Genomic DNA, 26,054 nt, shown 5'->3' on the forward strand with positions numbered 1-26,054 from the left:
TTGTGACAATGTTACTGTATATATTAACAAGTTTCATGAGATATTAATTCATAATATTTTGGCAGAAATTTTGTTTTTCAAATATTAATAGTGGTAAACCAGTAATAAATAGTAACAAAAAATGTATGTCAATTCCATTGCTTAATCATTGTTTACAATATCTGGCCTATAGAAACCACAAACTCTGAAATGAACTATTATATCCTATTATATCATTCAAATGCAACATTGTTGCAGGTATAGGTATGTTTTTGTAACCATAACAACTATTATTTTATGGCTTCTCTGGATGATGTAGCTCAGTGGTTAAACATCGGGGATGGTTGCAAAAAGGTTGGAAATTCATCCCTCGTAAGGGATGATCCATCACCGTGGCTTCTTTCAGCAAGGCACTTAAACCACAACTTTCCTGGGGGAAATGTACTTTTAATGGGTGTACTGGATGTCACTTTGGTTTTTCTCAAGTCTTTTTTTATTAATATTTAATGTCTTGGTGGTTTCCTGAAACCAGGGTCTGTGTCCTTCCATACAGAACGATGAGGCATGCTATTTAACATTATTTTTTTTCTTGATAGAAATGTGGCTTAATATTGCACGCTCGCACACATTGAGCCCATACTCATGTGGGAGATTCAGGTTCGAGTCTGGCCCATGTTTCCAACCCATTTTTTCTTTCATATTTTTTGTGTCTTAATAAAATAATAATAACAAAAACAACAGCATCTTCAATCCACAATATTTAAACATGAGAACTAGTGAAAGACATTGCAAGGGCTTAACACTACCTCACACTATAACTGTCAGCTAAATATCTTTACAGTTTCATCACAGAGTGTACTTACATGATGCATTTACAAGTACCGTATTGTCCCGAATATAAGACAATATTATTTTCTTGGAAATACAGCTGAAAAAACGTGGTTGTCTTATATTCAGGGTCTAGACTTTGACATGTCAATAATACACCAACAACAATAGGTGGCGCCAAATACCCATAAAATGAGTGTGCCATGAAATACGTAATGTAATGCGTGTCGTGTAGATCGCGAGTGAAAATAAAAGAAGCAGAAAACCTTACAGCTGCATGAGTCGTGACTGTCACGTTAGCCTGATGGGACAAAACTCCCTTTGCGATTTTAAAACGTAAGACAGTACCCAGATTTGAAGACTACAGTAAGATTGAACTTCTACTGTAAATAAGATTTTGGTAGGCTACTATTAGATGGATAGCCTAAATGTCCTAATTTAGATGGGCTACCTGTTTTTTTTTTATAGTATATCAAAAAGTGTATATTTTTTAAATGTTATTGTTGGTACATTTGACTAGTTTTTACCATACTTTCAAAACAAAAATTTAAATAGGAAAAATATGCAATATGAAAATAATTGAAGACAAAATGCGTTTTACTGAGAAAAAACAAGATTTGTTTTTTAAAAAGCCTTTTTCCAAAAGGTACATCTGGAAAAAGGGGGGTTGTCTTATATTCGGCCCAATACGGTATATAGTGCTGTAAATTGACAGTTATATTATCTGAAGCAAACTGTACATTCACTCCTGTGATTACTAACTTAGCTTGTGCAAATCTCCAGCTATTGAAACACCACGAGTTCTGAGGGAATGACCACAAACGTGGCGCCAACACTTCGACATACTGTAACTCCACATAATAATTTCCATCTGTCGCTATGGCAACCGGAGCTTGATAAACCCATCAAAAGTTACATCTCTATCTATTTTCACCAATTTCTGCAAAAAGTATATTTTCTTACTCAATTTACCTGCTTGGTCACCAGCTATTCCAGCTGTAATATCCCACAATCCCCTGAGGGGCCACTGCTTGGACTGGATATATATTTGTATGCAAATCAGCTTGGTCAAGTCAAGTCAAGTCAATCCTTCCCTACTGTTTTCATAAATGGCCCCCAACAATCAAATTGCCACTAAGCTGGCCCAAAACAGCAAGGGGGCAGACAGAGGCAGAGATGGAGAGAGTGAGTGAGCGAACGAGAGTGAACATCAGGCTTGGGGAAGGGAAAAGGGCAGATGGGTAATTTCACAGGAGCCGTTAGCAAGTCTCTAGGGTTGGCGGATTCTGCTGTTATGAAATCCAATTGTGCAGATGAATTTCCTTCCCGTTAACCCATGAAGCCGAATATTCCGCTGATATTAGTCAAATCCCTCACTGTGATAAATGTCACACATGTCATAATTCTGTCTTGTGTGTGTGTGTTTGTTGTGAACACAGGAAGTAGCCACAGCTGCCTGTGAATGTGAATGGAATGTGCATGTCTTCAGGATTTGGGACGTTACCCATCATTTAAAGGGATAGTTCACCCAAAAATGAAACTTCTGTCATCATTTATTCACCCTCATGTCATTCCAAAACTGTGCGACTTTCTGTTTCTCTGAGGAATGCAAATTCATTGTATGGAGAGTTGAAACGATGTACACTACATGTTGCAAACCAATATGTGTATATACTATGGATTCTATTTTATTATATATTCAGAGCTGTATTTATCTGGTACAATAACAAGGAATATCTAACTTAGAGACTAACTTAGATAATTAATTGAACATGTATATAAAACCAATTAAACTATTATATAACTGATTTGGACCCGTTTTGCCCCTGTAGTTCTTCCTGTGTTTCCTTATATCGTCTTTTTCCTGTTCTTGTTTAGTTTGATTGCCGTATGATTCCTTTCACCTGAGTTTCTTATTATCCTGTGTATATTAGTTCCTGTCTGTTCCTTAGTTCTTCGTCGGGTCTACTTGTTGAATGTCTTCCTTGTGTTCTGTATCTCCCTGTTGGATTATTAAAGACTCTCGTTTTGTGAAATCTCCTCATTTCCTCGTTCCCTTGCTCCAGAGAATCGTGACAGAAGACCCGACCAAATACAGTTACCTCCGTGTGTTCCCTCCGTTTTTGTTACCGTTTTTGTCGTCCGGAGATGGTCCTCGAGCGAATTTAGCCACCTTTGTGGAGAATCCAGTTCCACTGCCGACCCAGTGCCCAGCCCACCATCTCCCCGATGCACGGAGCGCATGCCCAAGCCCACCGCTGACGGAGAGCCGGAGCCCGCCATCACAGCACGGAGCGACAATACTGAGGATCGCCGTGGAGCTGGAGCTGCAAATGACATCAGTCAAGGTGTGTGAGCCGGCAACAACGCCCGCCACGAGGGAGTAAGCCGCGGACAGTGTGAGTGTGGAGAGGCGCTCTGCCCCCTGCACCATGGCTGAGGGTGAGCTGTGTATGGCGCGGCAACTGTGCCACACCGAAGAGGAGAGGGCTCCCGTTCCTAAGTTCTGAGCCTTCATTTCTAGTCCTCATTACAGCTCATGCTTTGCTTTGGTTTGCTCTGCCATTTAGTTGCAGGTTTCAAATAATGGTGTAACATTCTCTATGAATGGCTGTACAAAAAAATGCAGCAGAAAATTTACTTTTTTAATTTTGTGTGCAGTTTGCATTAGGCAGACCAGACTGTAGCTACTTCTCAACACTGGTCAGTTCATTTTTTGTTTTGTGAGTTTGGTTTAAGAGGTAAGAGACCCAGAGAGAATAGGGCCTTTCGCACCGCTTTAGTTCCAGAACTAAATGTACAGTACTAAAGTACTGGTACGATTTTACGCAAACTATTTCCCAGTACCATTTAAAGGGTTGCATTCGCACCGACAGTGTGTAGTACCGGTCGACAGCGTCGTCATTTGTGCGCGGCGTTCAACAACGAAAACAAAGAAAAACAATATTAACAACAGGAGGATGGAGGACGCTGTGATCGGAGCTGTGTTTTTGTTGTGTCTCGCGGGTTTCACAGTAATGGACATGGAATGTCGACGTATAACGTGCGTAAAGCGATTGAAAGAACGGGAAGGAGGACTAAGAATCTCCAACGACAACTGGCAGTGCTACATTTGCTACAAGTGCCTGCAATTCAGTGTCCATCCATCTATTGCTGTTCTCCATACTTGTGAAATAAGTTGACACAATGTTTACAGTATGTTTACACGGTGTTTTAAATCATGGCGGGGGAGGGCGTTTTCGTATACGTTTTGCCAATCAATGTCTACTTACGTCACGATTAGTACCAGTTGTGCTGGTTAGACCCTGCTCAGGAGTAGGAGCTAATTTGGTTCTCGAAAAAGGCAGTCCGGTACTAAAATCGCTCCCAGTTCCAGCGGTGCGAAAATGCCAAAAAGTGGGTAGTTCCACAATTAGTTCTGGTACTATGAAAAGGTTCATGTGGTGCGAAAGGCCCTTATGTGTAGAGAGAAAGAGCAAGAAAGTGGACCAAAGAACTTTACATCTTTGAACTTTGAGTGAAGCCAAGTAATGTATTTGCTCTCTTTCAGAGGAAGTGCCGAGAGGTTGTCACACAGCCCTCTCTCTTTGTTCCCCTCCATCAGTCTTTTCCTTATTCTCTGTCTCTTTTTGGTATGCATCTGATCTCTCGCTTTGTGTGTATGAACTTGAAAGGCTGTTTTGAAAGTTGGTGCATTATAAGCAGATAGAGCGAATTTATTGATTTTCTTTCTGCATCGAACTGTGTATGTGTGTACAGTATGTGTGTGTGCTTGAGCATGAAAGCGCTGGGTCATCGTGTGTGATGGTTTGTTTGAATGTGTAGTCTTGTAAACATAAAATGTTTTTTTTTTTCAGTCAGTCTTATGTGTTAAAAGTCATACTAACATCAATCATTTCAAATACATTTGGAAATGGATTTTGACCATGCACTTATAACATCCAAGGAATCTTTCCATTGCACAAAAGGTTCTTTCCAGTAGAAAAAAGTTCTGCAAATTATTGGAATGTTCTTTTTCTTCCAAAAAAAAAAAAAAACTTTTGGGACCTTAATCTTTGAGTGTAGTGGCATTATCTAAGGAGCATGAGATATCCTTCTCATGATAATTCATGTTTATCAATGCATTGATTTATTCAAACCCTACTAGCTTGAAATGAGTTTGGATTAGTAACTGAGACGATCCATCCAAGCATATCTTTCCTTCATAGCAGTTTTCCCTCATTATTTCTAAACTGAATATTACAGAGCAAGCTGGTTTTGATATAAAGGGCAAGGCAATCATTTATGCATGCTTCCTGTTTGGTCAGCTTATTAAAGTTTTGATGAATAAGCTTCCACATTTGAATGATTGCTTCCTGATTGTTTATTAAGTTTCAATGGCATGGGTTGCAGCAGTAAAAGGACAGAGTTAGTAGTATGCCGGTGTGTGCACTTATTTCTCTTCTTTTTTTGTTCAAATGAAACAAAAGCTATTGCTGTGAAAATGATTATAATCTTAAGTGTTTCCTTTCTTTTTCTTTTTTTTTAAACGCACATGAGCTGTTAAATACAATAGAATTTAGAACTAGTTTTTAAAAAAAACACAAAACCTTAGGCAGAGAGAGAGAGAGAGAGATTTAAAATAAAAAGATAAGCAATGAGTTGAACAATGAGAAGAGTTCTGAGCCCAAATGCACAATGGTTGCTGTAGTTATATATTCATCAAGTATAAGACTTAATATGAAAACATTTGTAAGCATCATAAAGATATGCAAACCAAGGGGTGATGTGGTGTAGTGGATTCTGAGTGAAACGGATTGGAAAATAAAAGAGATTGGTGACATCAGCCAAAAAGGAAAGTCATATTTTCATTATTCTAGTCTTCAGTTCCTCATGATCCTTTATTATTATTTGTTTCTATTCAAGATTCTGTCATGCATAGAAAGTTCAGCATTTATTTGAAATGGACATTTTTTAATAAAGGTTTTTTACTGCCTTTACTGTAATAACTATGTATACATTGACAATTTTTTTTTTTATTTGCCAAATTGATCAGAAGCACTTCAGTTGCATATACATTCAGCATACATTGAATGTATAGCATTCTTTTTTCCCCCAGTATTTGGTGTATGTAATTTAATGCTGTCACTTTTGTATTCCTGTTGATAGTGTTGGCCTTACAGTCTTAAACAAGTTTTTTCTAGTCTTGAAATCTGATTGGCTGGGAGGAGTGCAATATTATAGTGATAACTCCAACCATTTCACCTTTTGTATAATTCCACTTGCGGTATTTCTTACAGCTAGTGTCACGGCGGACACCCAGATAATTTTTCTCTAAATAGTTCTATAAATTCTATAAATAATACTGTTTTTGTGTCATGGAATGTAGTTTTACGTTTTTGGAGTTGTGAATGTATTTGTTTAGACTTAAAATATGCTGTTTGTTAATGTCTGTTTGAAAATTTGGTTCAACGTTTTCGGAGGTGTGAGCTCCAGGGCATCAGCGGCCGTTCAGCACTCATGAACCCACCAAGAGCAGCCTTACCTTGGCCAGCTCTTCTGGAATTTGCCACTGGCTCTAATGTCTCTATAGTGGTTAAACATGAGATATAATTTACAGCCTTTGGTCTCATTAATCTATCATATGTTCCAGAGCAAATAGTTTTGGCTGAGGTCAAATTCTCATCACGTTATATTTTATGTAACTTTAATGCTGCATGTCAGAGCGCTGCCTTTGTACTTTTGACTGATTTTATGCAAATTGTATGATGACTGTTATTGTTGTTTTTAGATGTTATTATTCAATAAATAATATTTTGTATAATAAATAATAATAATTAATAATATTATTAATAATATTATTTAGTATTGCGAAACATTGTGTGTGTTTGTGATGGTGATTACATGCATTGTTCCGTAATTAGATGGCGACAAGTGACTGTTTTTTTTATGAGCGAGTCAGCAGTAAATACTTTTATATTGAAAGAGACTGAAACAGGGTTGTAAACAAATCAGTTATTTTTAATTTCAACAACAGCTTCCAAGACGCAGCTAACAAATGGAAATCGGAAATCACCCTTAAGAGATGAAAGGATAGTACAACAAAGATATCGCTTTCCACAGGTGCAGTTAATCACACTCGCTCAATCTCTCTCTCATTATTGTCATGGGCAAACAAGACGTGAGACATGCGGATCCATTCGCAAACTTTATTTAAGGACATGGTCAACACAGGTGAGGCTCAGACGATGGCAAACAGATACATTGAGAGCAAGACACAAGAATAGTCCAGTGAACGGGCGAGGGGGACAATCTCTGGCGAACAAAGTCCAAATAGGGTAATCCAAAGGGTAATTCCGAAACACAGGCGATGATCCAGGCGAGGGGTAAACAGTATCCAAACAGGGCGAGACGAAGGGGTAATCCGAAATACACAGGTAATGATCAGAACAGAGAAAACAGACAAGGCAAGACTAAGCTAAGAATAGGAAACTCAAAGCAGGCTCCGTAACATAGCTATCACTGACTAGCGATATGCGCATACAATACTCGGCAGTGAGAGAGAGGAAGTTCATGGCTTATGTAGGGTGTGTAATTGGTTACAGCTGTGTGCAATCAGTGCAATGGATGATGGGAAATGTAGTCCGTGGTGACGTGTAACAGTCTGTGTAGTGAAAGAGTCATTATGATGGATGAGTGACCTCTGGTGGCGATCGGACGGAAGTCCATGGACAGGATTCGTGACAATTATACTCTACATAATACAGTGAGCTTTAATACAGTAATATATTAAGCTTTCAATGAAACTACTCAACATTCCTTCATTACTAGTTCTAAAGTGACGTTTTCAAACTAGTAATGGAGGCTTGGGCTCAGCTGTTTAACTGTCAACTTGACATTAGAATCCATGACGCAAGGAAGTAATTTGCACAAAAGAGGGGTTTTAAAGACACTCTGTTGTTGTTTATTATGAATTTACACATTTGTGCAATCGAAATGTTGTATAAACGCATATAAATCACATTCGTAGCAGTGCAATATGGCTGTATATCGGCACGCTGTGATATGTGTGTGTGTACTGGTATTCAATATTTTATGGGGACCAATTGTCCCCACAAGTATAGTAATACCAGTAAATTTTGACCTTTTGACTTTTTTTAGGTCCCCATGAGGAAAATAAGTTTAGTGTTTCTAAATCTTAAGTGTTTTAAAATCTAAAATAGCAGAAAGTTTTGTGTGAAGGGTAGGTTTAGGTGTAGGGTTAGGGTACAGTTTGAACAGTATAACAAACATTACACCTATGGAATGTCCCCACAAAAATGGAAACCTGTGTGTGTGTGTGTGTGTGTGTGTTATTGTATTACAACACATTTGTATGTATTCATATTCACATATAAAAAAAAAAACATGATAACCAGTCACTAAATAGACTGATTCATGAACCTAAATTCATCACAGTAATGATTCCCTGTTCATTTCTTATCGGACACAACTGAAAAAAATGACTTGTGGTTTAGTGAAAGGGGTCAATTGCAAACTAAACGATTCACTGGCTGAGTGATTCCGAGTCACACTGCTAATTCAGAAAGGCCCATTCGATCCAATTTTTCTCTCCTCTTGAATAACGTGCACGGATGAACAGTGGAGAATAACACCAGAATGCGTATTAAGAAAATAAATGGTGTCAATTATGATTTGAATTTGTTGAATTTAAAACCATGTTGCTCCAGGGGAATTGTCACTATAATAGCTTAAAAGTTGCAAAACAAATTCACCAGCGATTCTGGTAGGTTATACACTGTTACAAAACTCTACTTTTGTAATTATGCAAATACAGAATTATGTTTAAAAGCTGATTGTATGATAGTATACTTGGATGAGGAGCGTTTAGAGTTCATCCAGCATGAACCACCAGCATGTTTGTGTGTGTTTTCTTAGTTGCTAATAGATTAAACTTCCTTCCGACGTGTTTGTTTCCTGGCCAGTGGTGATGACAGTATGTTGATTCAAAAGTGAGGTATGACAAAACCCGGGACAGATGTTGAGACAATATGACTCTCGTAATCACGGATCTGTTATAGCGAGACATACTCTTTGTATAAATAATTGTGTGCTTTGTGCATGTTGCCTTCCCTGTTTAGTCCAATATTTCTGACACATATACGGCGCGTATCCACTTTAATGCTGTTTTTGGTGTGTGTGTGTGTGTGTGTGTGTTGGGAAGAGAGATGGAGGAAGTGAGAAAGCAAAAGACTGCTGACTGCACTGATCCGTATCTGTAGTGAGAAGAGGTCTGGAGAGTGGGAGATATTCAGAGCAGGGTGTTGTTTTGCTGCCTCTTTTGACAGCTAATCCACTGAAAAGTGAATAATGGCAGGACTAGCTGTTTCAGTATTGTTTTAAGAAACACCAATCAGCACTTTTAGTCGAGGCACACCTGAATTCTCACTTCGCTTCTGCCGTATATATCACCTACCCATCAGGCTTAATGCTCCCCGGAGAGTTCAGAGGGTCAGCAGAAGGCTTGTGAATGCGTGCTGCTTTAGCAAATGGTTGAGTAAATTGAAAGACAGCCATAGTTTTATGCGCTGCTGACTTTGTAAAACTTTTTTTTTTTAAGGCAATTTTCTTAGCTTGTTTGAAATAAGAATGATGTACTCTGTAGTAGGACTTGCTAGAACAGTTACACTGCCTTCATGTGCTTGTTGATATGTAAGATACTGCTTACATTACTGTACAACGGTTTAAGGTTGGTTTTTAATGATTTTCAGATAGAGTCTATTTGATCTAAGTACAGTAAAAAATAGTAATATTGTAAAATATTATTACAACTTAAAATAACCGTTCTATTTCAAATTCATTTTAAAATGTCATTTATTCTTGTGATTGCAAAGCTGAATATTCAGCATCATTACTCCAGTCTTCAGTGTCACATGATCCTTCAGAAAGCATTTTAATATGCTGATTTGATGCTCAGGAAACATCTCTTCTTATCATTAGTTAATAATAAGAATATTTTAGGAAAACTGATACTTTTTTTTTCTTTTTTGTAAAAATATATAGAATTAAAGGTTTAAAGAAATAGTTCACAAAAAAAAAAATCCTGAAAATGTACTCACCCTCAGGCCATCCAAGATGTAGATGAGTTTGTTTCTAGATCAGAACAGACTTGGAGAAATTTAGCATTACATCAATGGATCCTCTGCAGCGAATGGGTGCCGTCAGAATGAGAGTTAAAAATAACTAATAAAAACATTGCAATAACCCACATGACATCTATCAATCTTGTCAAGTAAAAAGTTGTGGGTTTCTGAGAAACAAATCCATCAAGGCATTAAAAAATATAAATAATCTCACCTCAAACTTTTGAACAGAATGCATATGACTGTGGCAATAGCTAAACGATATTGCTATATTACATTATTGAAATCTGTCCTTGTTGAAATGGCTCTTTTCTGCCATTTTGAAAAGTTATGGGTAACACTTTACAATAAGGTTCATTAGTTAAACATTAGTTAATATATTAACTAACATGAACTAACCATGAGCAATACATTTGTTACTGTATTTACTAATCTACGCTAACGTTAGTTAATAAAAATACAGATGTTCATGTTAGTTCACAGTGCATTAACTAATGTTAACAAAATTTTAATAATGTATTAGTAAATGTTGAAATTAACAATATCAAAGATTAATAAACGCTGTATACGTGCAGTTCATTATTAGTTCATGTTAACTAATGTAGTTAACTAATGAAACTTATTGTAAAGTGTTACCAAGTTATGGTCATGCAGGGGACATTTGTGCACAACTTCTAAGATTATTCTACCCAAGGGGCAAATATTTAACTGGTTAGCATGAATAATAAATAGTTTTTATTAGACTGATTGCTGACCATGTCCACACTTTAGAAAATTCCCTCTATCATCTACAATAAAAAATACATGCTTGTACAATAGCAATAAGTGTAAAATATTGCTTTTTATGTCAGAATTTGTCTGAATGTGAATTTTATGTCAAAATTTGTCTGAATGTGGCCTGGACTTGTTTTTAATTCATGTGTGTGTGTATGGTTATGTCAAGAAAGCTGATTGAAAGGAACATGTTCATTGATCAGTGTCACGAATCCGGTCCATGAACTTTCCTATTCATTGACTCTCGCACTACACACTGTTGCACATCACCCCGGACTACATTTCCCATCATGCATTGCACTGATTGCACTCAGCACGAATTGCACACACCTGTTTACACTGATTGCACCCAGCTGTTTCATATCACTCCCTCACTATTTAACACTCTCTCTGATCCCTTCCCTCTGCCGAGGATTGTTTCAGCATTTATCACTCTCCTAGAGATAGCTACCTTACGGAGCCCTAGTCATTTGCCTTAGCCTTAGCCCTAGTCATTAGCCTCAGCCTTCGCCTTCGCCCTAGTCATTAGCCTTACCCCTAGTCATTAGCCTTAGCCTTAGCCTTCTCGGTTTCTGATCTTCGCCTGGTTCCCTGGATTCACCCCTTTTGTCTTGCCCCTTTTGATTCTGTCTGCCGATCGTCGACCTGCGCTAGCCCTAGGACTATTCTTGTGTTTTGCCCACCATATACCTGCTTGCCATCATCTGATCCGTGCCTGCTGTATGACCACGTCTCTGTCTTCTCCACTAAAAGCTCTGCGAATGGATCCGCAAGTCTCACGTCTCGTCAGCCCCGTAACAATCAGAATGTTTGCTATATTATTCCCATTTGCGTACAGGTCTGTGAGTGAGTTGTTTACCGTACAAATTGCTCGGCATTCAACAAAAGCCCTTGGTGTTCTTTCTCTACCTGCATCTCACCTCTTAGCAACCCTCTTCAGAATCACACAGGTCCTTCTCAATAGCCTCAAACAGCTCAGCATTAAACTCATATCAGCTCCATTCAGTCCATGTTCATGCTCTCTGTGACCAGTCTTACCCAGCATGAACCCAGCATACTTAGCTCGATTTTACATTGTGTCTTAGTGTCAAGAGAGTTTTTGAATGTTCAGTATTTATTTAGCTTCTCTGAAGCATATTCTGAAGCATGAGCCAATGTGTTTGTGTTGGTATGATGTTTTGGGGGAACAAAATGTAACCATGCTTTTTACTTTTTTTTTTCTTTAAGATTTGTAACATTTTGATGTGTTATTTTACTTTTCCAATATCAAGCTACCACCCTCCCCCCAGCAAAATGTATGCATAGTTTAGTTGAGCCAGAGTTTTGACTGCAGACAATTTGTTCAAAATATGAACTACTTCTTATGTACAGGTATAATTGGTTATGATTTATTTTTATACTATAACATATTACATTTGATTTTATGTATTTATTTTTTTGTTAAATGTAACTTTTTACAGCCTGGTCTTATTGTTTATACGTAGGTAGTAGTTTGTAATGTTTACAAGCACAGACCATACACTTTTGTATGCTTTTATTAATGCTGAAACATTCAATTTGGACATATTTCAACATTAAACATAAATATTGCCATATATTTTTAGCTAAAATATGTAACATATTTACAAATCTTTTATATCATTAAGATATTTGTATCATTTTTATAATTTTATTATATAATTCAGGCAAACGCAATCACACATGCATGCACAGTTGGAGGGGCTATGATATGTTTGTCCAATTAGCCCAGCAACAAAGGATCATTACCTTGACACAGCAGTGTATTAGAAGGTGATTAAAAGAAGATGTCAGGTCCTATGCTGAGCATAATGCATGGGACCGATTCATATCTTGCTGTCTCAGCAGGCTTGCCCCCTCTTACCCATGCTGCCCGTCACAATCACCCTTTCATGTTTGTTTTGTTCTTTCTCTCTTTGTCTGTTGCTCTTTTTCCCCTTTGTTGTTCCTTTCAGCAGGAGACCTGTTTATAATAATACAGCCTGTCTTTGTGGTGAAAATCTTGCTGTGTGGCACTCACAGTCTCTGTGGGTAAGGCTTTGACAATGGTTTAAGCTCAAAGACTATGGAACATTTACAGCAACAATCTATCAATCAGGCCTCTACGATATACTCTTAGTTTTTTTAACTAAAATCTATCCATCTTCCAACCCACATGTAAATCCATCCATCCATGCACCCATCCACCCTTTTATCCATCTAACCATCCATCCATCCACTCACCTGTTGAGCAATCCATCCATCTATTATTCACCCACCGGTTTATCCATCCTTCCTTAACATGCAACCATCGATCCATAACTTGCATCCATCCTTCCATTTATATTATGCATCCATCCATCCATATATCGATATGTGACATACATACATCCTTCTTTAACATGTAACCATTAATCCATAGCTTTTATCTATCCTTTCATCCATTATATGCATCCATCAATCCATCCATACATCTGTAACATGCCTACATTCTTCCTTAGTAAGCATCCATTGATCCATAACTTGCATCCATCCTTCCACCAATAATATGGATCCATCCATCACATGTGCTCGTGTGTCCGCCACATGCATCTGTTCATTACATCCATCTACATGTCCACCCATCCATCCATAACATGCATTAATCCTTCCTTAACATGCAACAATAGATCTATAATTTGTATCCATCCTTCCGTCCATCTATCTATCTATCTATCACATGTGTCAATCTGGCTGTCCCATGCATCCGTCCATTACATCCATTAGATGGCATGCATCCGTCCATCTATAACTTGAATCTATCCATCCATTCATCCATCCATCCATCCATCCATCCATATCATCTATCCAGCTGTCCAGCACAATCATCCATCATATCCATCATCCATCCATGCATTCATCCATCACGTGTATCCATCACATCCATCCATCGCATTCATAACTTGCATCCATCCTTCCATTTATATTATGCATCCATCCAACCATACATCAACATGTGACATGTATACATCCTTCTTTAACATGTAACCATCAATCCATAACTTGTATTTATAATTTCAGATGATATGCATCCATCCATCTATCCATCCATCCATAACATGCATATTCTTCCTTAGCATGCATTCCTTGATCCATAACTTGCATCCATCCTCCCATCCATAATATGGATCCATCCATCACATGTGCCTATGTGTTTGTCACATGTATCTGTTCATTACATCCATCCACCCATGTGTCCAACCATCCTTTCATAACATGCATACATCCTTGAATAGTATGCATAACTTATGTATTTATCCATCCATCCATCTATCACGTGTCCATCTGTCTGTCACATGTATCCATCCATTCTATCCATTATACGCATGCATCCATCCATCCATAACTTGCATCTATCCATTCATAACATCCATCCATCTGTCAGATGCATCCATCCAACAGTACATCAAACACATCCATCACATGCATTCATCGATCACATACATCATCCATGCATCCATACGTCACATGTATCCATCCAGCCTGGTCTCATGTTTATACGTAAGTATTAATATGTAACATTTACAAGCACAAAACATACACTTTTATATGTTTTTATTCATGCTAAAACGTACAATTTAGACGTATTTCAATGTTTAAAACGTACAAATCGCTACGTATTTTTAGCTAAAAAACTTACAAATATTTACGTATCTTTTATATCATTTAGATATTCGTATCAATGCATTTTTATAATTTTATCAATAAGTGATTTAGATTTTTAGACCCCTTAACCTACCCCCAAACCTTAACCTACCCATTTTATAGCGATATATAAAGGATATAAAACGCAAATGACTGAAATACGCAGGAAAATAAAAATGTTAGTAACAATATAGCATTAAAATATATTTATAGTCGCTAATTCCACTCCTACCTATAAGCCTAAACATTTCTGTACAGTATAAGAAAAACATGACAGACAGATAAATGCAATTAACGTTACGATCATTTATTTATTGCATTAAGGATTCATTTTTAGGTGTAGTCAATACGTCAGTTTTGTGCATTTAAATGCTGAAAATACGTAAGTATTTGTACGTTTAGAGGCTGAAAATACGTCAGTATTGTACATTTTAGTGCCTGTAAAAACGTAATAAATGTATGTTTTATAGAACCACATTTTACGTAAAATACATACGAATTATCATGAGATCACGTTGATCCATCACATCCATCCATCCATTGCATCCATAACATGCAATTTATCTGGTCTTCTATAGACTTGTCTGTGTTATGCTGTCCCAATTTAGTGGCCAAACCGAACAACATAAGTTTGGACACTAACACAATGTTTGAAGTTTGATCCTTGGCTGAAATCCCAGGACTTGGACATTTGTTGATATTCCACCCATGTGTTTCTGAGAAAGGCTCTTAAACAGAGTATTCTGAGGGGGCTGTCCTTGCAATTAGTGAACTTTAAGTGGCTTTTTAAATCTGGCCAAATAGCAAGTAAACTACCCTTGATTTAAAAGCCTGATCGTGACTCTGCTCTGAAGCTCCTCCTCGCCGGGGTCTTTAGCTAATCATAGCCCATTCAGTGTTATTATTTAGTCATTTGTGCAAGTCTACCACATCGATCCACTCACAACAAGGGCTTACATTATAGCACCTCCCAAGCGGGTGATCGGGAGGTGACTCTGTGTGTGTGTGTGTGTGTGTGTGTGTGTGTGTGTGTGTGTGTACGTGTTTGTGTGTGGGGGGACACAACTGCTGGTTTGCATTATTTTCCGCTGTTCTGAAACATACATTTTTAAAAGCAGAATCCAGAAAAGGTTGTTTGAATCCAATAAGACATTGATCCAAAGTACACCAGTGCCTGGCAAAGTGTGTGGGGGGACACAACTGCTGGTTTGCATTATTTTCCGCTGTTCTGAAACATAAATTTTTAAAAGCAGAATCCAGAAAAGGTTGTTTAAATCCAATAAGACATTGATCCAAAGTACACCAGTGCCTGGCAAAGCATAGTTAAATCTACAGAGTGAAAATAAATAAAGTCGTGACCTTGTAATAGGTTATTATTATTAAAATTCCAAAGTCAACTCCACGTTAAATTAAAATTCAATAAAGACCTTTATTAGTATTTCAAAGCAAAGTTTGTAACCCCCAGGCATTATTTATATTTTGTGGGCTTTTATTCTTCATGTTGGCAGTCATTCAATTTGCAGCTGCATTTTTGTTCTACTAGCAACAAACAGCACTGTGGTATTCGCCAGAGGAGATTGAACTAGAGTAACTAAGCTCAAGAAGGCTTGTTGATTGTCATAATACTTTACGTTGGGCGTACAACCCAGTTGTATGATGCGAAGGGGACTTCATAGGTTACTGCAAACAGCATCAACACACGGAAATGGGTGTACATTGAAATATCATTCTAACTGAAGTTAGCTCCCAAGAAATGATTTAAATGTGAAGTATTGGTGTTGTAGGTAGGTATGATGATGATGATGATGATGATGATGATGATGATACATTTATATAAATACACATAGCTGTATTAGTACTTTATTTGTCTTCTTGTTTATTGAACTGTTGTATGAAATCAATATATAAAATTCAGGAAAAAAACAGCATTTGTGTGATATTACTCTCATTGCTCGTGTAATTTTGCTTAACTATGATATAAATATGAGACAAAAACTCAGGGGCATTTTTGCTCCAATATCTTGAATTTAAGGGGCATTTAATGCAGGTCTGGGGCGGGGCTGGTGTGTTAAATGACTTAACGCACACGTTTTATTTATTTTTATGAAACTAATATTTATTTAAACTAATAAAAAACTTAAATAATTCATTTAAACTAATTAATTAAATGAACACATTAAATCAACAGCCCTAATTTATACTTTTGATATATTTTATAGTTATATATTTATATTATAAGAACATAATTTGTTCCACACCTAAGATATAAGTATAAACTCGTAACTTGTGTGACTCACAGCCAATCAAATCCCCTCTAAAGATTTGTATGACACTTTATCGCCATGAAACAGCCAACTGCCACACTGAAGTGATGATTGTGTGTCTGTTTACATGATGCTGATTGCTCACACGGAAATGGTTAATTCACACTTGTGCTGTATTTAAAAATCACTCTGGATGAGTACACATTTATGTCTGCAGAGCTGATGAAGAGGTTGATGAATGATCCATTTGGAATCTAGTTTGTGTCATGAATGGAAGTACAGGCACCTGTGACAGGAAAATGACAATACAACCCCAGTTCTAAAAAAGTTGGGACATTTTGTAAAATGCTATAAAAATCAAGAGGCTTTGATTTGTTAATTCTCTTAAAAAATATATTTAATTGACAAAAGTACAAAGAAAAAAAGTTCCAATGTTTTCACTGACCAACTTAATTGTATTTTGTAAATATAAAAAAAAAATTTTATTTTGATGGCTGCAACACACTCCAAAAAAGCTGGAACAGAGGCATGTTTTAACATTCTGTAACATTAACTGTCATTTTAATTAGGATACTAATTGCTAAAGTTTTGCATGCAACATTTTTGTCCAATCTTTCTTTAATCTAGACTTCAGCTGCTCATCAGTCCATAGTAGTTATTGTTTAATTCTCATGCCGTTTGCACTGATACACCCCCATATAATTAACGTATAGCTTTCTCCTTGCCTAACAGAGATTCAAGTTGCATTTCTTAATGCAGCTGCAGACTGTGGTAAATGACAATGTTTTTCTGAAGTACTTGAGAGCACATGTGGCTATATTGAACACCGCAGCATGACTGTTTCTTATGCAATGCCATCTGAGGGCTCAAAGGCCATGCACATTCACCTTTTTGGACACGCCCCATCCGGTCGCCAACGGCCGCTGGCGCTTGTGTTGCCGGAAATCGCCAGCTCTCCATTGAAATGAATGGGATTGTGTCGCTTTGCTGTTGCGTGTCGCTTAATACATCCAAAACACACTGCTGTGAGGAGCATGTAAGATACTGCTGCTGCACATATAACATATACAAATAACCCCTTATAACATACTGTACATGATCACCCCATAGCAAATCTACACAGATGGAGCTGGGGAAGGTAGGGGGGGTTTCTTTTTACTACGAGCATTAGCCAAGTATTTGAATGTTGAGCAGTGAGCTCTTTGGCTACCCATACAGGAGAGAACCAATCAGCTGTGACGTGATAATGATGTAATTATGTCATATTGAGTTAGATGTATCGGACTGCGCCATCTAGAGTTCCAGGCCAGAAATTTGTATACTTTGTATATATATTTGTGTATATATATGACATTATTATATTACATTGGTCACCAATGGCTATAACATATACAAATAACCCCTTATAACATACTGTACATGATCACCCCATAGCAAATCTACACAGATGGAGCTGGGGAAGGTAGGGGGGGTTTCTTTTTACTACGAGCATTAGCCAAGTATTTGAATGTTGAGCAGTGAGCTCTTTGGCTACCGATACAGGAGAGAACCAATCAGCTGTGACGTGATAATGATGTAATTATGTCATATTGAGTTAGATGTATCGGACTGCGCCATCTAGAGTTCCAGGCCAGAAACTACGAGCATTAGCCAAGTATTTGAATGTTGAGCAGTGAGCTCTTTGGCTACCCATACAGGAGAGAACCAATCAGCTGTGACGTGATAATGATGTAATTATGTCATATTGAGTTAGATGTATCGGACTGCGCCATCTAGAGTTCCAGGCCAGAAATGTGTATACTTTGTATATATATTTGTGTATATATATGACATTATTATATTACATTGGTCACCAATGGCTATCTTAGATAATGCATTTCAATGTTTCATTTTTCTTTAAAAGTGGAAAGAGGCAAAAAAGAAAAAAACTCTCTCTGCAGGTGTTCATTGTTCACTCTTTAAACTCCTGTTTGACAGCAGTGCCATGGTCTAGTTTCCCAAAGAATAACATGAGGTTAACAGAGTCCACCTTTCAAGCTTTTAGTTGACCTGAAATGGTGCTGGAACAAGACTTAAAGTCCTCATCTTCTGACAGTGCTTTCACATGCAGTAATTATAATGCTTTATGTGCTAATTCTGAAACAATGCTTTTAGAGCCAACCATGAAATCAACTTCTCTAGAAACCGACTCATTAATGTTGCCCAAGAACACAATGTACTCTTGAAAGATAAAATGAACAGGTTAAACATAAAAAGGTCAACGTGATAAAAAGGTAGAATAATTTTAAAAGCTGTTTTTGGAAATGAATTGCTCAGAACGAAAAAAAAACAAAAAAACAACACATGCTCGCTTTCTCTTTCGACAATTTCCAGTCTCTTTCGAAATATTAACAACATGGACTGAAGTTTGACGTCATTAATGTAGTCTCTTGGTTACTGAGAATGTGATGAGAAGGGAAGATGGAAAAAGGGATGTGAAGTAAGAGAGAATATGGCATTTGGGAAGGAGAGAAGTAAATTGGGAAAAGGAAGATGGAAAATAGCTGTGGGGCTTCTATTTGTGCAACCCAAATTGAAGAGAGAAACTGCTTTTAAGCCAACCATGAAATCAACTTCTCTAGAAACCGACTCATTAATGTTGCCCAAGAACACAATGTACTCTTGAAAGATAAAATGAACAGGTTAAACATAAAAAGGTCAACGTGATAAAAAGGTAGAATAATTTTAAAAGCTGTTTTTGGAAATGAATTGCTCAGAACGAAAAAAAAAACAACACATGCTCGCTTTCTCTTTCGACAATTTCCAGTCTCTTTCGAAATATTAACAACATGGACTGAAGTTTGACGTCATTAATGTAGTCTCTTGGTCACTGAGAATGTGATGAGAAGGGAAGATGGAAAAAGGGATGTGAAGTAAGAGAGAATATGGCATTTGGGAAGGAGAGAAGTAAATTGGGAAAAAGAAGATGGAAAATAGCTGTGGGGCTTCTATTTGTGCAACCCAAATTGAAGAGAGAAACTGCTTTTGAGAGATGCTTAAATCCACAATCTGCCATATCCAAGTGTTTACATACATTTAGCAGAATACAGAGATGTGGGAGTAAACTGGTTTAGTTATCTGTTTAACTAAATATATATTTTTTTCAATATATTTTGACACCCATATTCCATACCTTGCGTTCTCTACAAGGCAGAAGAGTGCTCATTCAAGAAAGCTAAATCATATAAATCGAACTAATTCATGCTTCACAATGTAAAGCACACCAACGCTACATGTAATGAAACTCCCAGTTCCTTTGATATGAAAACTGAAGCGGCTAATGACTGATTGTGTGTCTGTAACTGTATAAAAATTACAGATGAGAAAAGAACTAACCAAATTTTTCAAGGTTTTTTTTTTGTTTTTGATTGGAACTTTTTTTTTTTATCCCAATTGTGAGTTATATTTCACTATTCAAATATGCCCAAATCGCCCCCCCCCCCGACTCACAAGTTTATTACTTTTGTTTATTTCATTTATTATCCATGGTGGAAACTTCTCTACAAGGCAGAAGAGTGCTCATTCAAGAAAGCTAAATCATATAAATCAAACTAATTCATGCTTCACAATGTAAAGCACACCAACGCTACATGTAATGAAACTCCCAGTTCCTTTGATATGAAAACTGAAGCGGCTAATGACTGATTGTGTGTCTGTAACTGTATAAAAATTACAGATGAGAAAAGAACTAACCAAATTTTTCAAGGTTTTTTTTGTTTTTGATTGGAACTTTTTTTTTTTTATCCCAATTGTGAGTTATATTTCACTATTCAAATATGCCCAAATCGCCCCCCCCCCGAATCACAAGTTTATTACTTTTGTTTATTTCATTTATTATCCATGGTGGAAACAAGCTTGCATGATTTATATGATGGGTTTCCTTAAACTTAGTATGGTTTACAGTGAAATATAATCAGAGAAAACAATCCTTATCATTAGCATAAATCTGCTGTTAAACAATTATTTATTTGCACGAACATGACAAAATCTCTCTTTTTTTTTCTCTGTCCGTCAAGGATGGCATGGGAAATCTCCGTGTAACCAAAGAGGGCATCAGATTAGAGGGAGTGTCGGAGTTCCTCCTTCCACTTTATGTGAAAGAGATCAAATCCAGACGGGTAAGAAGAATCTATCTAGCTATCTATCTATCTAGCTATCTATTTGTCTGTATTTACCTTTTATTACATGTTAGTAGTGGAAAGAAAGAAATAAATCCTTATGTGAAGACTTTCTTTCTTTCTTTCTTTTTAACAGCTGTTGAATAGCTGTTAAAAAAATAATTGAAAATAATGGAAAATCTGTTTGTTTAAATGCAGCATGTTTTATTTAGCATCTTTTCATCTCATTTGCATTTTGTCAAGCAATAAATTATAAAAAATTAAGGACATTTATACTTCTTTTGCACTCTCCGTCAAATGCTGGCACACCCACCATGCTGACAGGAAGTATAAATTGGCATGGTTTCAGACATCACTGGTCTGTCATCGCAGGTACCAGCTGTGATGCTGGAGTTAGTGTGCTGGGGATTCGAGCTTGAACTCTTGATATATGTGACAGGACAGAGTGTAGATCACTAAAATGAATAGAGCAAGCACACAGGCACACATTCTTTGTCAAGCACACATGCAGAGAAGTACACAGGGCCGGGCGCTTCCCCAAACTGCTGCTGTACGCATGCATCATGTTCCGGATCATTTGTATTTGGCCTCTGTTGACCTTTAGCACCCAATTGTAAACACAACGTCGTTGATCGATTTCTCACATTCTCTTTCCTTCTCTTTTTCTTTGCATCTCTCTCTCTGCAACACACTGTGGCTGTTATCACTGTGGCTATCTATCTATCTATCTATCTATCTATCTATCTATCTATCTATCTATCTATCTATCTATCTATCTATCTATCTATCTATCTATCTACCTGTTTATCTGTCTGTGTCTGTCTATCTAATGCTCTATTGTTCTATCTATCATTCTATCATTCTATTGTTGTCACATATATATATATATATATATATATATATATATCGATCGCAATATCTCTTAACATTTTAATGTGTTAAGGCAATTCATGTTTAAATCTATCTACTTATAGAGGTGTTGCAGTCTCTGCACTTCAGTCTATACTGATACACTGTGCAGAAACAATGGCAGCTAAGCCTGCTTAGGTTGCACATTAATTAATAATGATAAACCCCTTTACCACTGCTCAGATAAACTTATAAAGAAGCCTTGTCCTTGAGTCAATAAATCAAAGTGCCTAATGTGTTAGCCACAGTGATTAGCATTAAAGAACACAAACAAAGCACTGGCTTGCTGCTAGCTCGCTGATGGCACTCCTGATTAGCCTCAATAATCACCAGCGCACATCAAAGCCTGTCGAGGGGCTTTTGCTTTTACCCTCAGCACCCCACTGAGAACACATCGCCGCAAATCCCAACACACCCTCGCAGCAACACCACAGCCATTTTGGGTCGTTCGCCTCAGATGACTGTGAGGGTACAACATTGCAAATTACAATTAATCCACCTAGTGTAGAAAGCCAGAAGCTTGGGGTCGGGGGACGGGGCATGGTGGTCTTGGTCTGCGAGGAGAGCCTTGAGCTGTAAAGCTGAATCCTGCAGACAAGTTGTTTTGGCGTCTCCTACAAAAGAGGGATTGTGCCATGGCCTGGATTGACACCCTGCTTCTACGAGGCCACCAATGATGTGTGACACGGGCACTCATGAAAGAGAGATCGAAATGGAAACATATGAAAGGAAAGGTGCTAGAGAAAGATGAATAAAAATGCAGAACATGAGGGGCAGCAAGAGAAGTGACAGCATGTAGCCACCATGGTTGAAAAGTAAAAAAAAACCATGAAAGTTACAACTCTAAACCCAGCAAAAAGGAAGGGGATTTTAAAAATAGCAATACAAAAATAAAAGCGGTTTGAAGACAGCAAATAGCAACAAAATCTACATTTTATATAATGGCACTTTACTGAAAATGGGTTTGGGCTCAAATATATTCTTATCTACCAAGTAAACACACTGAAATTTTTATGACATTGCTGGGCTGACAAATAACCTGCATAAATGTTTGAATTTGAATCAGACTTCAAATAGCTGCCTGCTGCTATTCAGAAATTGTATTTTTCTTGACCCCATGTTGAGGACAAGACTGACATATTAACAATTTAAAATCTTAATGTCTTAAAGTCTTAATATCTTTATGAACTGATTATGATTTTTGAGTTATTTTCTACTCCTGGTTGGCCATGCAGTTATGAAATCACAACTGTACTTTGTCAAAACAAAAGGTTAGAAATATTTAGGCTCAATCCTAAATTGCCGACTTGAAGTCAACAAGACCCTAGCGTTTCCAGTTTGTGTCTGAAATACTGACCCTAAAGTTTTGAATGGTAGTACATCTAATCCTGCTTTATATTTAACCATGTATTTCATCACTAATAGTTTCGTTTATTTTGAAAAATCAGTTTAGTTCTAGAGCTGAAATTATTATGCTGATACATGCAAAGCTGTTTCCTTGTTTTTCACCAAGATTCAGGACAGGAAACAGGATATACGAACAGGGTAAAGCAAGATCTCTTGCCATTAGTGGTAAAGTCACAGCGACTCTGCAGTGCTTATTTAAGGATGTCTTTTCAGCATATATCCCTCTGTGCTTTGTATAAAAAGCTGAGTTAGTCAGGTTACAGTGGTAATGTCATTAGGACAAGCTAATTCATTAAAAGCCTGAAGTATGTGTGTGTTTGCATGCTTATATGTTCATGGTAACTAATAACAAAGGTCTTGTACATGTTTTATAAGTGTTCCTCTCAGGTTCTAAGCATACGTCACAATAGGCACAAAGACAAAAGTGTATTTTTGTCTCCCTACCTTCTGTCTCTTGTGAATGTTGCACAACCATTCTCTCCCATGCTCTCTTTATATGCACTATCTATCATTCCCTCTGTCTCTCCCACTCTTTCGCTATAGTACTCCCTTGTGGCCTTGTTGCTAGAATGCCTGTATTGGGAGTTGCTAAAATGAGACAAAAGTTTCCTGTTGTAGGCATTATTTCCACACTCTGTATGATGTAGGAGGAATAGGATGTTTTCTCTCATTCTCCTCCCCTTAGTAATATCTGCTTTTATTTCATCCTTAAACAAATGTTGAGACAAGATGATTGATAGATTCTCTAGGAATTGTTGAAATGATTGTAAATCCCTTCCCAGGAGTCTAAACACAATCTACATACTCATAGGGTAGAGCTGCTCACTTTTTTTGCTGATTAGGGGAGAATGAGAGAAAACTGAAAATGCAGCAAATGCACAAGAGAGAGCCAACATATCTACAAGATTCTGCATCATAAAACTAGTTTTAGAGTTTATTTAGATGTTTTGCCTGTTCATATTATATTCCTATTATTCATATTATCTGTATATGTTTTCAGTTAGAACCATATGTAGGCTTTAATCAAAACCTATTAACTATAGTTTTCACATAGCAAATATGTTTGTATAATGTATACAATTATTTTAAAACAAACTTAGATGAAAATATATTTTAACATTATTAGAAGCAGACATACAGTATAAACATAATAACATTTTATGATAGCAAAACAATCTGCCCCCCCCCCCCTTTTTTTTTTACTTTATTTTCATGTAGCTCCTGTTTGCGATGTTTTAGAAATAAATCTCTCTTCTTAGTCAGAAACTTCACCTCTACTTCAATCTCATACATGAATTATGCATGCTGGCTGCTTGAGAATTCAGTTAGACATAGAAGCATTTTTTTATTGTATATCTCACTCTGAGGGTTTAAAATATTAAAATACACATTTCAAGAAGTGAAAAATATATGCACTACCATTCAAAAGGATGGGGTCTTTAAGATAATTTCCTTCTATTCATCAATAAAAAAGTATCCCAGCTTATACTAGTTAATATTAAGCAGCAGTGTTTTCAATTGTGATATTAATGAGAATTCCTTGAGCATCACATGATCATAGATTGATATTTGAAGGATCCCGTGATACTGAATACTGGAGTAATGACGCTGAAAATTTAGCTTTGCCTTCGCACAGTCCCACAATGTGCAATTTGTATTACTAAACTTCACATTATAGTTATCAATTGTATTTATGTTTTTTAAACATGTTTTATTGGATATACTGTATATATTCTATTCCATATAATTTGTTATTCAGCTTCAGGCACATCTCTGATATTAGTGCAATATTGTGAGGAAAAGAATCGGGGTATTTTATTATATAATTGTAAATTGTGAAGACTTTTGCAAATTGAGATTGGTAAACATGTGCTCATTAACCAAACACAGTTAATTCCTGATGTTATGGAAGTTGCCATCTTTGGTAGCTCTCACTAACATGACTACAGGTGTTATTTCTGGCTGGTACGAGAACAGAAAAGTAGCTTGACGCCATAAAGAGAGTATTTAAGTCGCTCCTGTAAGATACTGAATAAACAGGACAATTCAGCTAGTAAACACAAGTCATCCATCCCAAACACTGAATGTATCTGCAATCAGAGAGCAAGGGATTCAAGCATTGGCCAGTGTGTTAGTACTAATGTTTTATTCAGGGGGGTTGAGAGTGTGGTGGAATGGCCCATGTAAAAATAGGTTCCCATTAACATTTAACAACATTTGAGGATGATAAAACATGGGGACTGTTCAGACCTTCAGGAACCAAGAATGACGGAGAAAATCAATTATTCTCTCCACGCTCTCTCTCAGATGCACAAAAACTCTCAAAAGCCTTGTGGGCACAGGTTACCTCTGCAATTACCTCTCAGCTCTTAGCAATGTCATCCCACCTCTCTTTTTAATTGGCTCGATGAACAAGTCCAACGTTGTAATGTGATTGGATAACTCTACTTGAGCTGTGATTGGTTAGACGTAACCCAGCATCTAAACACAAGGCAGATGTGTCATCAGAGAGCAGCAGGCATAACGAAGAGTGATAGTCTCTTTATTTATATTGGTGTCGCACAATCTGTTCTGTCAAAGCACATTATTATTGTTTTTGCGTACAGGAGGGGTGGGCACCGTGTTTATGAGGGCATATGATAGCAACATGATGCTATTCGACAGATGAAGAGATAACATCAACTGCTAGTGACATGTAATATAACTCGCAGTGAGTTTCCACAGCAGTGCTGTTATATGACTTCAAATGTTTTGTACGTGCACTTGGTAATGTACAGCCCTCAATATGTGATTGTATGAATATATGTTCACTACTATTCAAAAATCTGGGGTCAGTAATGTTTTTTCATGCTTTCATTAAACAAAGCTTCAAAAAATTATTCAAAAGTGACATATTGAAAACGGATTTATATATATATATATATATATACATA

At 37.0% G+C, this 26,054-nt stretch overlaps 1 protein-coding gene across 1 annotated transcript in view; it reads left to right on the forward strand.

Moving 5' to 3' along the window:
• The window catches only part of LOC107562916 (zeta-sarcoglycan-like), a 73,387-nt gene that overhangs the window by 4,276 nt on the left and 43,057 nt on the right, over positions 1 to 26,054 (forward strand). Inside the window, exon 2 of the mRNA XM_016247669.1 lies at positions 20,704 to 20,805. Within this exon, the coding sequence (XP_016103155.1) occupies positions 20,704 to 20,805 (102 nt within the window). The remainder of the gene's footprint in view (positions 1 to 20,703; positions 20,806 to 26,054) is intronic.

This window comes from Sinocyclocheilus grahami, unplaced genomic scaffold (assembly GCF_001515645.1).
Source record: "Sinocyclocheilus grahami isolate Dianchi unplaced genomic scaffold, SAMN03320097.WGS_v1.1 scaffold848.1, whole genome shotgun sequence".
NCBI classification, from domain to species: domain Eukaryota; kingdom Metazoa; phylum Chordata; class Actinopteri; order Cypriniformes; family Cyprinidae; genus Sinocyclocheilus; species Sinocyclocheilus grahami.